General features: G+C 33.7%; 1 protein-coding gene across 1 annotated transcript in view; it reads left to right on the plus strand.

Moving 5' to 3' along the window:
- The window catches only part of LOC126770026 (5-hydroxytryptamine receptor), a 32,604-nt gene extending 26,860 nt beyond the window's left edge, over window positions 1-5,744 (plus strand). Inside the window, exons 2-5 of the mRNA XM_050489146.1 lie at window positions 3,455-3,544; window positions 3,632-3,889; window positions 4,130-4,373; window positions 4,551-5,744. Of these exons, the coding sequence (XP_050345103.1) occupies window positions 3,658-3,889; window positions 4,130-4,373; window positions 4,551-5,412 (1,338 nt within the window). The 5' untranslated portion in view covers window positions 3,455-3,544; window positions 3,632-3,657 and the 3' untranslated portion in view covers window positions 5,413-5,744. The remainder of the gene's footprint in view (window positions 1-3,454; window positions 3,545-3,631; window positions 3,890-4,129; window positions 4,374-4,550) is intronic.
- The last annotated feature ends 11,174 nt before the right edge of the window (window positions 5,745-16,918 follow it).

Here is a 16,918-nt window from a genome sequence, read left to right on the forward strand (position 1 = left end):
AACGAAAGCCAATTCTCTTTTGAAAACTCGGTTCGTCAGCGAAAAAGATTTTTGTACAAGCAATTTCAGACTGAGATGCAATAAATAGTCTCAATATGATTAATATTAATGGACAGTTCTATCTTCTTATTTTTTTATGTCAGAGGGGGCAAACGAGCAAGAGGCTCACCTGATGGAAAGTGACTACTACCGCCCATGGACGCCTGCAACATCCAAGGGTTTGCAGGTGCGTTATCGGCCTTTAAGGAATGAGTACGCTCATTTCTTGAAGATATGTGGATGACTATTGTACAATCAATATGTAGAGCCAATTCTTGGTCACGAGTATTGTTTTTTTTTTAATAAAAATATATTTTATACAAATAGACCATTACAGACACATTAAACAGGAATATGTTAAATATTTTAAACTACTAGTTTTTTTTATATTAAATAAATATTTCATGGCAATTTTGTTCGTAAAAGATGTATGTGTATATATAGGTATATATAAAAATGAAACCCAATATGATACCGCGATTCATTACATAAAATCAGGTACGTACAATAGTAACGTGATCCAAAGTCAGTACTCGTCCTTGTCGTAACTCAGGACTCTTTCATAGTGAATTATATTTACAAACATATCATAATTACACTAAATATTGTATTTACTTCGTTTTATTGTTTTTAACATTAACTAAGGACCATTAGTTAAACTTAAATTTATGTTAAACAAAAATATATGTATAAAGTACGACCCTCTATAACCCACAAGTTATGGGTTACCTACTCATAAGTCTAGTGGCATTTTTTTTTGTGAGATGAATGAGCCAGTGTCATCACAGGCACAAGGGATATAATATCTTAATTTCTCTTACATAGTCGGAAACGCATTGATGGTGTAAAGAATAAAATACTTGATACAAACAAGACCTATGCTCTAACAAGGCCTTAAAATCCTGTTTAAAAATGTAACACAAATGTTCTTTATGTACACACATACAACTATCCCTATGAATAGGTACGAAATGCTCAAGTACCCCTCATTCTGCTCCCTGAGCTAGTAGTAGTATACTCTTAGCGAGTGGGTATTTCTAGAACTTTCTGCTCTCTTGGTTCGCAATAAAAAAATGACGATAACAAAATAATTTTTAAGTTACCTATAGTTTTTATTTACAACAATAAATACTATTACAACTAAAAACATTCGCCCGTTTATTTTACTATATGCTGTAATCTTCATCATTATATTATGACATATTATTTTCATACGAAAATTTAATTATTTAAAAAGGTCCAACAATAGAATATACATTATCCTAACACAAGTACTACATAAAAAAACAATAATAAATGCTGTTCTTTGTGACAGGATGCGCTACATTATATTAAGTTAAGCTTTTAATTACAAACGATTTTTGAATAATATTAATAAATGTTTCGCAGTTTATTTAAAAACATATCCGAGAATGTATTAAATCTTAAATATACATATAATCAATTAAATATTAAGAAATTGACAGTATTGTACATAACAGACCATATAATACAAACACATACCTTGTGTTACAAAACCCCATTGTCATCATGAGTTAAGACACAGACCATTAGCCATGAGACATTCAGGTGGTCCAAATCCTTGGCTACATCGTCGTATTAATAAACAAGTCTGGGGATAGGTGAGCTAAGACCAACTTAGTCTTATACAACTGAGGGATGAAATATTATGGTCTTGGCAAGGTATATTGAATGTTACATTTACGGATTAAATGTTGAGCCGTTAGGTATTCAGAGTCTATTGTTTAATGTAATAATAATAGACTGAATTGTGTTCGACGATCAGAGGCGTCATGTTGAAGTTGCGTAGCTTAAGACGATATTTTGATCGATTTTACCTATACGATGAGATGGGTAATTAATAACCTTAATGTCTTAATTTTTTAGACGACTCTTTTTTTCAATTTGTGAGCCCCCTAAGTAGGTATGATAAACGTGATAATCGCTAAGTTAAGAAAATATTTTAGTATCACTAAGAACTGCTACTACAATAGTGAGTACCTAGTGTACTCATTATTGAACTGTGATTGATGAGATAGTTCAGCGGTTAGAATAGGAGACTTAACCAAAGATTGCGAGTTCAAATCGAGGCAAGCACTAGTAAATATTCATGTCCTTTATTTGTTTTTCATTTTGTTATCATGTTTTTGACTGCCTCGTTGGTCTAGTGGCTTGATATAAGGCCGCAGACCCGTAGGTCCTGGGTTCAATTCCCAGGTCGGGCCAATAAAAAGTTATTGGGTTTTTCTGTCAGAAAAATTCTCAGTAGCAGCCCGGAATCTGGTAGTTGGAAGTGTGTACACTCCCGTGCCTCGGAAAGCACGTAAAGCCGTTGTTCCTGCGCCTGAACTCTTTCCGGTCGTGTCGGATTGCCGTCCCATCGGATTATGAGAATTAGGGAATAGAGAGTGCACCTGTGTTTGCGCACACACTTGTGCACTAGAATACCTCCTGCGTAGTTGGCTAATCTCTCTTGAGATTGGCCGCCGTGGGCGAAATCGGTCTGGAGGACATTATTATTATTATTATCATGTTTTATCATCTTATGCTCGTAAGGACATAATATCTTAATCCTTTCGTTGAAAGCGCATTGATGGTGCAAGGAATAGGTAATATTAAAACAGTGCTAATTATTATTGTGGATGGTGGTGACCACTTACCATCATATGGCCCGTTTCCTCGTCTGCTTAGCTAACATAAATAAAATCAAAAGTTATACACAAAAATAAATACAAACGTGATTAATTGATACCTAACAAATAATATTATTAGAAAAGTACAACTTTACTTTACTTTTATATTTTATTCAATGTGCAACGTCTGCTTGAATAATATAAAATATTCGACTCTTCAAATTTAATTCAATCTTTACGCTTTATTGTTAATATTTTTTAGTTCATTATTAATTCAGAAAGTATGAAATTCGAAATATTGCGACGAGCAACGTTTAAGTATTTAACTGTTAAATTTACAAACGATACAGACTTTCAAAACCTAATATTTACCCAATTAATGCTACACGTTACCTGTTCCAAAGTCATCGTCCACGTTAAATCTATTAACACTGTAGTCTGGGCAAATAAGATAACTGAAAAGCATTTGCTTTATTTCGTATTTTGAAGGGGTAAAGCGTCTCACGTACCCTTGTCACGTACTAAGCTTTATTCCAAGAGAAAGGTTGGCACAAAAATTGAGATTTTGATCGCATTATTTGAGAAAACATTATCAATGACGCATTAATGCTTCGCAGATTTTTATAAAATAAGACTCGTTTGCGTATCATATATCTTACAAATTAAAATCAATATACTTGTGCCTTCAACCTGAAAGTACGAGTATATATTTCGGTTGGCTCACGTTTTTATATATTAAAAATTAACAAGAATATATTAATTAACAAAGTTTCATATTACAGAGTACATCTTGTCACATCAAAACAGAAATAATTTGAAGAAAATGGCAAGCGAAACCTTATATTTTTTCTTTCGAAAATACAACACAGACGGTAAATTTCTTGAAAAGTAATTTTGATATACCATACTGATGTGTATTATAGAAATGATATACAATAAAATTGCGGAATGTCCAACAGTTGGTGGCGTGTCGCGGTAAAAAAGTATGGAGGGCGCGGACGGAAGCGATGACCTGTTGGATTGGGAGACCCTATACCGGCTTCCGGTGCAGAATACTTCATATAATACTACAGAATGGGTACCCCTCGGATGGAATGTTACAGTGGCCAATACTACATGGTGGGAGGCGTCCGCGCCCTTTGACTCGCCTGCTGCTCTTTTACGGGCGGCAGCTAAAGCTGTTCTTCTTGGTTTACTCATTTTGGCAACTGTAGTTGGTAAGATATTTATATTTTATTCTCTAATTTCTATTCAAGTTCTCATTATAAATAAACAGGAAGTCATGAGGAATTTCAGCTTAGTGTTAGAACACATGTTTCTGTTTTCGCACATTGCGATTTGTTGATATCTACTCAGATATAAATATACTAATGATGTGGGTCTAGTACAAACAGATGCAGGGACAAATTATTTTGCTTTAAATATATTTTATTGCTTTAAATACATTTTTTTTGCAGGTAATGTATTTGTGATAGCAGCAATATTGCTTGAAAGGCATTTACGGAGTGCTGCCAATCAACTTATTCTGTCACTGGCGGTAGCAGACCTGCTAGTGGCTTGTTTGGTCATGCCACTAGGCGCAGTGTATGAAGTTGCGCAAAAGTGGACTTTGGGCCCAGAATTGTGTGATATGTGGACCTCAGGCGACGTGCTCTGTTGCACTGCCTCAATATTACATCTAGTTGCCATTGCTCTTGACAGGTAAAAATATTTTACTTTTTTTTAAATTTAATAAAAATATAATTTGCTTAATTATTCCGTCGTCCAAAATTATAATGAAGCTGTCACATTTTTAAATGACTAATAACATTAAAAATAGTATTCAATTATATTGCAAAAATATTTTTAATCCGCTCATAGTGACTATTTTATTTAAAGGTACTGGGCTGTTACGAATATAGATTACATCCACGCACGAACGGCGCGACGAGTGGGTTACATGATCGCATGTGTATGGATAGCGAGTTTTTTTGTTTGTATCGCCCCACTGCTGGGATGGAAAGATCCTGATTGGAATCGTCGCGTTTCCGAAGATTTGCGATGCGTTGTCAGCCAGGATGTAGGTTATCAAATATTTGCAACAGCTTCTTCGTTCTACGTACCGGTACTCGTTATATTAATATTGTATTGGCGGATATACCAAACTGCTAGGAAGAGAATAAGAAGACGTCACGGTACTACTACAAGAGGAGTGGGACCACCGCCTGTTCCAGCTGGAGGAGCTTTAGTTGCTGCCGGTGGCAGCGGAGGTATAGCTGCTGCTGTAGTTGCTGTTATTGGTCGCCCATTGCCGACCATATCAGAAACTACAACGACTGGAATAACAAATGTTTCCTCGAACAACACAAGTCCTGAAAAGCAATCCTGCGCCAATGGTCTTGAAGCAGATCCACCAACTACAGGATATGGAGCCGTTGCCGCAGCTTATTATCCGACTTTGATTCGACGCAAACCCAAAGAGGCTGCCGATTCTAAAAGGGAAAGAAAAGCGGCAAAGACATTAGCAATAATTACCGGCGCGTTCGTAGCGTGCTGGCTTCCCTTTTTCGTATTAGCTATTTTAGTACCGACATGTAATTGTGAGGTTAGTCCGGTACTGACGTCCCTGTCGTTATGGTTAGGTTATTTCAATTCAACTTTAAACCCAGTGATATACACTGTGTTCAGCCCGGAATTTCGGCATGCATTTCAGCGATTGCTCTGTGGACGCCGCGCACGCCGTCGCCGCGCTCCACCCTAGTTATCACGCGTCCCCCGCTCTTCGTTTTTATGAGCCTTTACCCCAACCCGACTGACCTCAACGTTCTATCTCGATACATATTGTGTTTGTTACCTTGTTACATTTTCAGAGATATATTTACACCCTATTATTTTTTGTAAGTGATGAATGTGGTAGTGAATATTGCTATTAAACCAAATAATCTTTTATAATAATTATGCTAAAACTAAGTTTTCATAAGTTAGTGCTGTGTATATAACTTATAAAATGATCAAAACTTAGATACAATAGAACTTACTGTGATCCATGATTGTAGAAAATAAGAGAGGTACTAAATATTTTTAGGAGTGAAATATCATTAAGGAATTTATGACGATGTGTTTCTTTTGAATTACCTGTGGTATCTCAATCTTTTGTTTAAAATATAATACCTATTATTATTAAAATAAAACTGTGTTTTAATCAATATAACTTAGAATTAAAAAATCTTACTTTCGTCTAAATGCATTCAGTTAAAAAGTTACTCATCAAATTCAATTTAAAACATTTTCATATATTCAACATGTAAACTTCATTATACAAAAATTATTTACGCAAATTCACTATTCAGATAAACTCCGAAAATACACAAGCCAACCTCTTGACAACGGACGACCAAAAGCTAAGAATCCATATTTATCCCATTTAAATACAATGTCGATTTATAAATTATATCTATTGTATAAGCCGAGATAGTCCAGTTGATTCAAACAGGGGCAAGTAACACTGAATTGTCTTAATTTGTGCAAATAATTCATCTAGTGTTCGACGGAAAAGCGGTGGAGCATTGGAGCAGGGTGCTGAAATATACTCCAAGCCTCCTCAAAAATGAGAGGAGTTTTAGTCCAGTAGTGGACATCTGTTACACTACTTTTTATATGCATATCTACTACAACGAACAGTTACACAGATACACACATACAGACAGATAACGAGAAAATATTCGTCTTATTTCTAACATTAAAAAAATATATCAACATAGTCCTCCATAAACCTCTACCGTTTTTATGTCGTATTGTCGTTTTTTGAAGGCAATTTAATTTAATTGCTCTCAAAAAATCAAGATGACGCAGTATATAGAAAGCGGCGATTTTAATTGAACAGCTTGGCATATCCGAGCACGAGCCGTTGTTATTTTGGAACTAACGTACGTATGATTGCTGTTAAAGTAATTGAGATACTTAAAGTTATTAAAATAGATTTCTACACCAGCCATAGCCCCATCCCAAATATACCAATGAATGAATGTAGCGAAATAAGATTCATATTCGTCATTGGTCGATTTAACTTTGATATTTATTTATTTATTTAAATACTTTGTTGATCACCATACATTGTGTAGTAGGACAAAATGACGTAATGCCCTTTAGTTGGACTTCAAGAAAAATGAAATCAGCAGTAAAAGAGTAAGCTGAAGGAGAGTTACATAAGATGGTATAAAATATCTCGCTGCGGAAATAAATAGCCACACTTTCACCGCCTTTACCTGTTCGGTCATTCCGTATCAGAACAAAACCAGGAAGGCTATAAAGGTTAGACCTGAGTGAAGGTTTAAGCCAACTTTCTGATAGAAGAATGGCATCTAAAGGAGCATATGCAAATGCGCCTAAGAAATCAGAATAATGGGAAGGTAAACTTTGAGTATTTAAATAGCAAACATTAAGAGTGTGAGAACAATTGAGAGATATTCATTCAAGGCTAAAGTTATTACAGTTATTATTCTGTGTTTTGCTCAATTTGTTATAATATTTTATTCAATTTTCTTTATTCAATGAAATATTTTTATACTGTTATTAAAATATTTATTTTTCAATCAAAACTTTCAGCGTTTTCTTCGTTTTTAATGTTATTTATTTGAAGCTAATATAATGAAACCATAATTGCCGTATTATAATAGTCTACCGCGTGGACTACTAAAATACCTCCAAAATGCTATATGACTAAAACTGCCAGGTATTAGTAAAAAAAAATCCGAAAAAACTGTAGCCTAGCCTAAGGGTTTTTTTTCACGATGGAAAAGGCCACGTTATGTCACAACGTTTCCTAAGCCCCTTTTATCCGCGCGACATGGACTGGTCCTCACCTAACCTGCAGGGGTTTTAGTGAATAAGAAAGAATCTCGACTGGATTTCCTCCAAGCCTTTTGAAGGTTTCGCGTAATAAAAAAGTGAAGAAAATCTATTAAACGAAACTCACTAACGTGAACAATTGCTGTAAAATAACCATAATGTAATATCATCTATAAACGATGATATTTAACGACAGCATTCACGTTTTTAATGTGCCATTAGATCTTCTTGTCCTGTATACGCCTGGGCAGTATCACATTTATTATTATTACACGAAAAGATAAGTAGGCTATAATTTATTTTACATAGCTAAATGAACGCTCATATTTATTAGTATACCATTATTACGTTTTCTGCAATTTCAGAGCTGTGGAGTAATCGATAATTGCTATGGATTTATTAGATTCATTCTAATGTAAATTTGGATCTTTATTCTCAATTTATTTATTATTTTATTGATTTTAATATGTATTCTATTATTTTTCCATACATATTTCATTTCATTTAAAAAGAAAACTTAACATAAGGTTTTCATTTTCTCCTTCATTAGCATTGACACGATTTATTTAAAAAACTATATCAACCTATTTTATAAATTTTCACAGTGTTTATGTATTTATGGAACGGTTCTAATATCGTCCTTTTATGGTGTCCCTGACTCAAAAATTAAAAATATAGTATAGGTATAGTATGGTAAATTGGCTATTTGGAGACAAATTAAAAAAAAACAAGAGGCCAGAAGTTTAACAGCTACTTTTCAAAAAAATCTCAATTATTATTAATTTTGACCTAAATAGTTATCAAATACTAAATTCTTCTATATTGGCTGATACAATGAATAAAGTTATACAACACCAAAAACAAAGAGATTTTGTTAAGTCTTTAAGCTCAACTCTTCTGTATAAAACAAAAGTGTCGGTTTAAATTATTTAATCAGCTGGGTTATTAGAATACTTTTGCTTTACAGCGCAGCCGAGCAGGTAAGTAGAATACCTACTAACTTATTCCATTAAATAGAGTTAACGAAGACACAAGTAAGGCAGTGTGTTGTATGTGCATGAGTCATAAATACTGATTAAAACCTACCTTACGGTTATATTAAATATTTAACAAGATTTGTTCAAACAATAATGTATGAATATAATAAATTATCGAATGGATCCAGTCCTTTATTAAATCCCATTTCAATAAAAAATGTATTTAAATAGGATAGTGGCTAAGTAATCAGTACTTATACCTATAATGCCTTGCGGGTCTAGTGGCTAGATACAAGGCCGCATATCCCGAGGTTCTGGTTTCAAGCCCCAGGTCGGGCCAATATAAAAATTATTTGTTTTTTTTTTTTGTCAAAATTCTCAGTACTCGGGGTCTGGTAATTAAAATTCGTGACTCAGAACTGAGATGAGAGTAAGGGAATAGAGTGTACTGGTACCAACCCAAAAAAAACTCTGTGATCTATGTCCGCCAAACATATACCTTCGCTACCTTGTACAGACATATAATTTAAACGAGAAAAATTAAACAGCAAAATATAAAAGTGTCTACAAATACATGCTACCTTGAAGTCTTAAAGCAAATATGACATTTTAGTATAAAATAAAAAGTGAAGCGTATCATACTCAAATTATATACTCATGTTATACTCGTTTCGTGAACAATATTTTTATAAAGGTTTTGTTAAATATATAAATATACATTATTTTGGTACAAAATATATAGGCTCTGAAGCTCTTTATATAGCGAAGCGCCATAATACAAATGACGGCTCAATACTTAACTCGAAAGCCTTTCAGGCCGCTGTGACCCAGAAGCGACCGAGCGTATCAACTTTCGACAGTTCAAGAAAAGGTTCCGTCCTGTCCCTTGGGTCCTATCGGCATTACCTCAATCGACTAAACTTTAGGATCGGTCTCCGAGCTGACTCTTTTTAACTTATTAATGTAAGAAAACTTATATTAATAATAAATTTGAAAAGTTTTAATTGCTGCTCTAATACGGTTATTTCAATTTTAAAGCTAAGTGAATTACTTCATATTATATGGATTACTTTCATATTTTCTTTGGCATAATACAATTTCTGTAATGTTTCGAGTGTATTTTTACATAGAAAATTATGTTTTTTAAACACATAAATTATGTTAAATACCTTGTCTAGAATTACGAGTAATGATAGTATAACGTCTTGAAAAAGACAAAATTTAAATCGTAAATTTATTAATAATCTTTAGTTACTTATTTGTATTTAAAGGTTAGTATCAATTCCTATTTATAAATGCTTTTTACTTTATTTTATCTGATACAATAGAATTGAATAACCAACAAATGAAAATCTCAAATAAAGAAATACAAAGTTTCATCTGCGCAGACTTAAACATACGCTTTTCGTCTGATTAATAGTTTATGCTTCATCTCTTTCAACCAACAGAGTGAGCTTATATTTCTTTTTTTTCAATTACTGCTTTTACTATTTAAGCCGCTTAACTATCTTTTATCTTTACCTTAAAGTTAAAATAATATTTTTTATAACAATTTGTATAAGTCTGATCTATACATTCGAATACTACTTTGTATATATATACCTATATCATATTGAACTTTACCTGTCAAGATATACAATATATAACGTATATATTATTTCTGCCCTAAAATTTAGTATTTTAGTTATATTTATTACCTAATATTACCTAGTATTTACTACTAATAATAAATATTATTAATAGTACCTACTACGAGTAAGTTTTAAAATATAATAAATCATTTGTTTGCGAAAATTGAAATAATTGCTCCAGATAGAAAATGCAATTCATTGATTGTTTTTCTATTCATATGCCATGTAAAGAACGCAAATGTTTTAGACCATCAAAATATCCTACAAACGTCTTTACTATAAGAATGATACGTATCTATTTAATTCTGCAGGTGCGATATTTAACTATAGTCATACAAATAATAAATAATTTCACAAATCTAATATCATTATTTTTCCACATACTATTTTCTAGGGTCCTCATTTTATACGAAAATATTTTGTTGAGAATTATGATATTCGTAGCAGCAACTTCCATAAATATGAATATGAGAAGTTATGGTTTCGAGAACCTGACTGGAACCGTGGGTTGCGTAACTCAAATTAATGTTAATCCGCGATGCGGGATCCACAGCTTGTAATAAAAATACGCAAAACATTATAAAAGTTAAATTTTATAGTTGCTGTAGATATAATATATGTATATAATATTTAGTATTCAAATTCAAAATTAACGATGTGAAATGAAATTAAAAAAAAAATACTTTATATATCAGCTATGGAATTCGATATAAGTACATATATAATCCGAATGAATGAAATATCAAAGAAAATTATATATCTTAATAAATGTAATAAATTATTAAACAAGGAAATAATAAGATTATATTACATATTGTAATTATGACATTATGAGATAAGAACAACGGGATATTAAGCGGTCGATGGGAGCAGGGTGGAGACGGTGGAGTGTTGCGGTGCGGACAGAAGGGTAAGACAGGGCGGAGTCTTGACAGTTGTCAAAATTGTTTTGATAGCTTTTGTTAGGAAAAGTGATTATTTAAAAAAAAATATTACATTTTTGGACACAATGAAAGAAACATTTTAATTGATTTTCGTTTTCGTTGACTTTTAGCATTTAAAGTACATATTAGAATTTTATCAGTTTCTAATCATATAAAAATAAAATATAATTTTACGTTTACAATGTACCTGTGCATATTTTTTCTGCTACGATTTACAAAAAAGAAACACGAAATTATTAATGCAGAAAATATAAGTACAATATTATTAAATAAGCATGTTAAAGTTACGAAATTATAAAATTTTTAATCAATTCCAGCCCAGTTCCCGATATTTCCTGTGCCAAATTTCCGTATTAGATGATAATGATGGTGCACCTGATGGATTTCTCTAGACTCAGACTTGATAGCTTCCCAGGATATATTAATGCACATCATCTATATACAAAAGTCACCCAGCTAGATCACTGTACACACGCGGGCGATCCGCTTTGGGAGCTCCAGGCGGAGGTGCTCGCGGAAGTGTACCGGTTCCGAGCGGAAGTGAGGTCGCGTTGCGACCGTCCAGGGTTGGAGGAGGTGCTGCGAATCAGGACTCTCGCCCAGCAAGCCCTGATTCGTAGGTGGGAGGAGGATCTGAGGTCCCCATCAGCAGGCCTGGCGACAGTGGAGGCGATCCGTCCCCACTTGAGTCGCTGGGTAATGAGAAAAGGCGGCACACTGACCTTCAGACTGACTCAGGTGCTTACTGGACATGGGTGCTTCGGTAAGTACCTGCACTGAATAGTCAGGCGGGAGGTAACGCCCTCCTGCCACGAGTGTGGTGCGCCTACGGACACGGCATGCCACACTCTGATGGAGTGTGCCGCATGGGGGCTTCAGCGCCTTTCCCTGGCGACTTTAATCGGCGGAGACCTTTCGCTGCCGAGCGTGATAAATGCCATGCTTGGTAGCGAAAGGTGCTGGATGGAGATGGTCTCCTTCTGCGAAAATGTCATGTCGCAGAAGGAGGCCGTGGAGCGGGAGCGCGAGGAGAGTGCCTCCGCTGACCCGTTTCGCCGAAGAAGACCGGGGAGAAAACGCCGACATTATGCGCCGTAAGTGTCGCCGGGGCCAGGGGGTCTCTGTACCCCGAGTACCCTCTAGAATTTGACGTACAACCGTCGGGACGGCACGGTAGTATGCGCAAGCGATCCCGTGACGACCCCCGACAAGATGGAGTGGGTACCGCTGGTTTTTTAGTGGGTATTCCGGCGCCTTCAGCGCCGGCGAGTCTCACATGCCCCCCCACCTGATGTGGGGGAAACACATGAATGTGTTTTTCAAGCGAGAAAAAAAAAGATCACTGTACACAGTTAGGAGTTAGGACCTAAACAGCTGTAATCTGGTTGTGTCATTAATATTTTTTTTTTCAGCCTTTTGCCGTCCACTGCTGGACGAAAGCCTCCCCCCATTAGTATTATATTATCATGTCATTAATATTATATTAGAATCAATAGAGAACTGCGATGAAGAATCAAGGAGCAAATTAATTTACAAGGAAAATAAAAGTTATTAATTAGTCATACAAGGGCTGAGATAGTGAGCCGTTTAGGTGAAGTTAGTGGTTAGGCTAGGACTCAAAGCGTGTTCCAATCCGGGCACGCACCACTGACTTTTCATTTGCTTAATTGGTGTTTAAAGTCAATCTCAGGCTCGGTGGAAATCTGCACGTGTCGGACGAAAATCTACTAAGTATCCACCAACCAGCAATGGATCCTCATGTTGAAAATCAAAAACGGAGAAGGCCTCGCCCGGCAGTGGTACTTTTACAGTTTGTTACTTTACTTTAGTTATGTGCTAAAACCTAACTATCATTAAACGTATGTATTGACAAATTGATTAAACAAACGATTAATTATGATAATAGCGATAACTGCGGCGTGTTTTATATCGGTGTTTAAATAGTGAAGCAACAAGTTGACGTGTTAAACCTCAAGGGTCGCACCCTTCACAAGGTCATTAATCAAACCATTGGCATTAGACAACCAAGGGACGAAAATGTTTACGTGAATTATGGCTATCGTACGATTTATACCACAATAATATTATCACCACAATAATAATAAATTCATATACAAATAAATATTTTATATAGAGAAAAAATAATGATACTTACAGTATTGTCATTGCATTTTTAAAACAAAAACTAAAATAGTAAATGTATATGTAAGGTTTTACTAATTTTTAATAATTATTTTGAGATTTTTAGAAAATAATGGTAATATTTTTAACTAAATTAACATTGGTTGGAAATTATTGAGCGAAAAAAGCTACGCGATATAAAAAAACAAAACACGTAAAAATTGACTCGTTTGATGGTTGTCAGGGGATTGAAGGGATTCCAATGAAAATTGTAATAGAATTTTAAAATATTAATTAGTATTAAATTATATTACAAGTTACGTGTGAAAGAGAATAAAATGTTAAAAGTAATTGAGAAGAATTGTTTTACTGGGGTATTTTTACATATGTAAAAGTCTGAAATCGTTTTTTTCGTAGTAATAAAAGGTAATTATAAAAAAGATCGAGATAGTTGCGATATTCCTTTTTTAAATATAAGCGATTATTAAAAAAGTTTTCTAAACATTTAATGAAAAGAACATGCACAGATTAAAAAATGAACTAGATTTTTTTAAAGCTATATAAATCGCATTCACTTAACGTACGCCTCAACGGGCTAATGGTACCAAGGGTAGCTTACTCACGATACTTTATTTCAAGCTGGTACTCGGCTCTTTAAGAATACTTATTGCTTCAGTAGTTAAACTGTATAATTAATTACCTTCATAATTTTGGCTTATTAAAGTGCAGCTACTGAGATATGATATTTGATTATGGAAAATTAATCTCTTCGTAATTATAAACGTGGTAAAATTATTACAATGTAATAATAAAATAGTTATATTGCTTCAAAACTTTTTGGACTCATTAATTTAATTGAAGTTGTAATCCTTACTAATTTTATAAAGGCGAACGTGAGTTTGTTTGTTTGTTACGCTTTCACGTCTAACTACTCAACTAATCATTGCAGCTGTCAGGTGTACAGAATCAACTCGCCCTCTCAAATAGGGGCGAAGTCGCGTGGAAAAACAAGTTAAATGTATTTTATACACTGGAATAAAATTATAGGATTCTGAGACGAACTGATGAAAAAAGCCTTTTTTAATAAAGCTTACTATTAAATCCAATGGATTGATTATATTATTAAACAAAGATTAGGTAAATATTGTAAAAATAATATTTGAGAAAATTAATGCTAAAATCACAAATTTGAAAAATAAATTTAAAAATGTAAATTACGGCTTTAAAATATCGCCCTACTTCAAAACACAGAAACTCATCGAGAATGCTATTAAACACAAACACCTTTTCCGAACGTGAGAATGGGAATAAAATGAAAGCGAAGCATATTTCAGGTACGAGTATACTCCAGGTGAAAAGTCGCAATAACTTTTTTATTTATTTGAAATTGGGCGTCGGCTAAATGGACTGTAAATATACTGTAAAATAATGAATACTTATTCTCAAACCGACAGTGTGCCGCCAACCATGAGACCAGGTGACAACCACACAACCTAGAAAACATTCCTTTGTACTATATTGCTATTTGGTGGTATCTCTGTATATGGAATAACTGATGAGGAAGTGATACCGACACAGACGGTCTTACCACAAGGCCAACCACCAAAACATATAAAATAATAGAAGTATTTTTTTACAAAATACTTTATTATAACGCTACTCTTTATGCGTCAAGGGTTAAAAATAGTTAATGTAAAAGGGCGCTTGTGTATTTGTTCATCGCATCATAAAAAATTTACAGTTAACCGCGCAGAACCAATTCTCTAGCTATTAATACATAAATATTTTTATGAAATTGAGTCTTATTAACTATTTCTATTACAGATATTTTTATCACATATAAATATCAACTTAAAATATTAAGGATAACGTTTTAGAAAATTACCAGTAATCAATTTAAATGAACTTGAGATTTAAAACTACCTACCTACTTTTAGTAATAAAACTAATTCAATATAAATATAGTACGAAAAATAAAATACGACATTGCCTAGTGGTTAGAACGCGTGAATCTTATACGATGATCGTGGGTTCAAACCCGGGCAAGCACCACTGATTTTTCATTTGCTTAATTTGTGTTTTTAATACATCTCGTGCTTGACGGTGAAGGAAAACATCGTGAGAAAACCTGCATGTTTCTAATTTCATTGAAATTTTGCCACATACCAACCCGCATTGGAGCAGCGTGGTGGAATAAGCTCCAAACCTTCTCCTCAAAAGGGAGAGGAGGCCTTAGCCCAGCAGTGGGACATTAACAGGCTGTTACTGTACTACAGTACGAAGACACGTTGGAGTTCTTACAACCTTTACTATTACAAAAACTATTAATAGTATGTATGTGTATACTTGATCATGTACAAAATGTATACCTAAGTGGGAAAAGTTATTTACATAAAATATATATCTAAAATAATTAGACGGAATTAAAGAACATTACAAACTTATTTATATAGTTTCATAATAAATCGAATTCTTACTGGATTTAGTATTTGTTCATGTGGTGATCATTCACCATTAACACCACCATCTCTTTGTTAATAACACATTACATATCGCTCTTATATATAATATTTCTTTGAAATATTTTCGAGAGATAAAAAATATAATCGAAAACAATACATAACGATTTCAGGTAGCAACAATATTCACTCCTTGACGTGTACGAAGACTTTCGTGGAATGAAATTAGGAAAGAACAGTAAACAATCAAGTTTTTCCGATGTCAATATTTGTATAGCCCTGCCTTTGTTTATACGGCCCTTAAGAATGTATTAACGTAAGGGATGTTTTGCTTTATTACATTGAATTGAATTTCTATATATTTGATATAATTAATGACTGTTTTGTTCATATATTATGATATTTTACTTAAACTTATTGTCATATACCTAAAGCTACATATCTTTCAAAACAAATAGGTATTTTTCGTCAGATATAGATTAAATAAATAATAAAACATATTTGCGTATTTTTCATAAGTGTATATATGTACGTGTGCTTGGATATGTAGAGATGTCTAGTAAAATATATATTATGTATAAGTAGATAGCAATTAATGGATATGTATAATGTTATCATATGTATAATTATAGGGTGTTGTGCTATGTCACGGTAGCATGCGAAAGCGATCCAGTGGTGCTCCTCGTTAAGACGGAAAAGGTGGTTTTTTAGTGGGTATTCCGATGTTCGGGGCGCACTCGGCACATTGGACACCGGCGAGCCCCACATACCCCCCCACTGTTCCCGTAGGGGAAACGCGTAACGCGTTTTCCAGCGTTAAAAAAAAAGAAAAGGGTGTTGTGCTATAGATATTTGTATCTACGGTGCGACATTTTCTTACTACAAAGAAATACGTATGATATGAAACATTTAAGATACTTTCATGAACACCATTTCGAAGTTATTTACAACAAAATTCCATTTAGATGATAACTTTTTGCTACTAAAACTCACGATGCGAAAGTATTTTATTATAAAGCTTTAAGTTCTTCTGAATCATATTTTATTTTAGATATAAAACACTTTTTTTTGCAGTATAACAAACAAACCTACTGAAGTTTAATTTTATTTGTGCTTTTTATTATTTTTATGTATATGCAATACGCAAAATGTATTCTAAATAGAGAAAAAATAATCGCTTACCAAAATGTTACGACCCATTAATTTAATATTCAGTAACGGGCGAGTTTAATTTTTTCAAATCTAATTGGTATATATATTTAGTGTGCCGTGTTCTTTTTTATAATA

Source organism: Nymphalis io, chromosome 8, assembly GCF_905147045.1.
Source record: "Nymphalis io chromosome 8, ilAglIoxx1.1, whole genome shotgun sequence".
Classification (NCBI taxonomy): domain Eukaryota; kingdom Metazoa; phylum Arthropoda; class Insecta; order Lepidoptera; family Nymphalidae; genus Nymphalis; species Nymphalis io.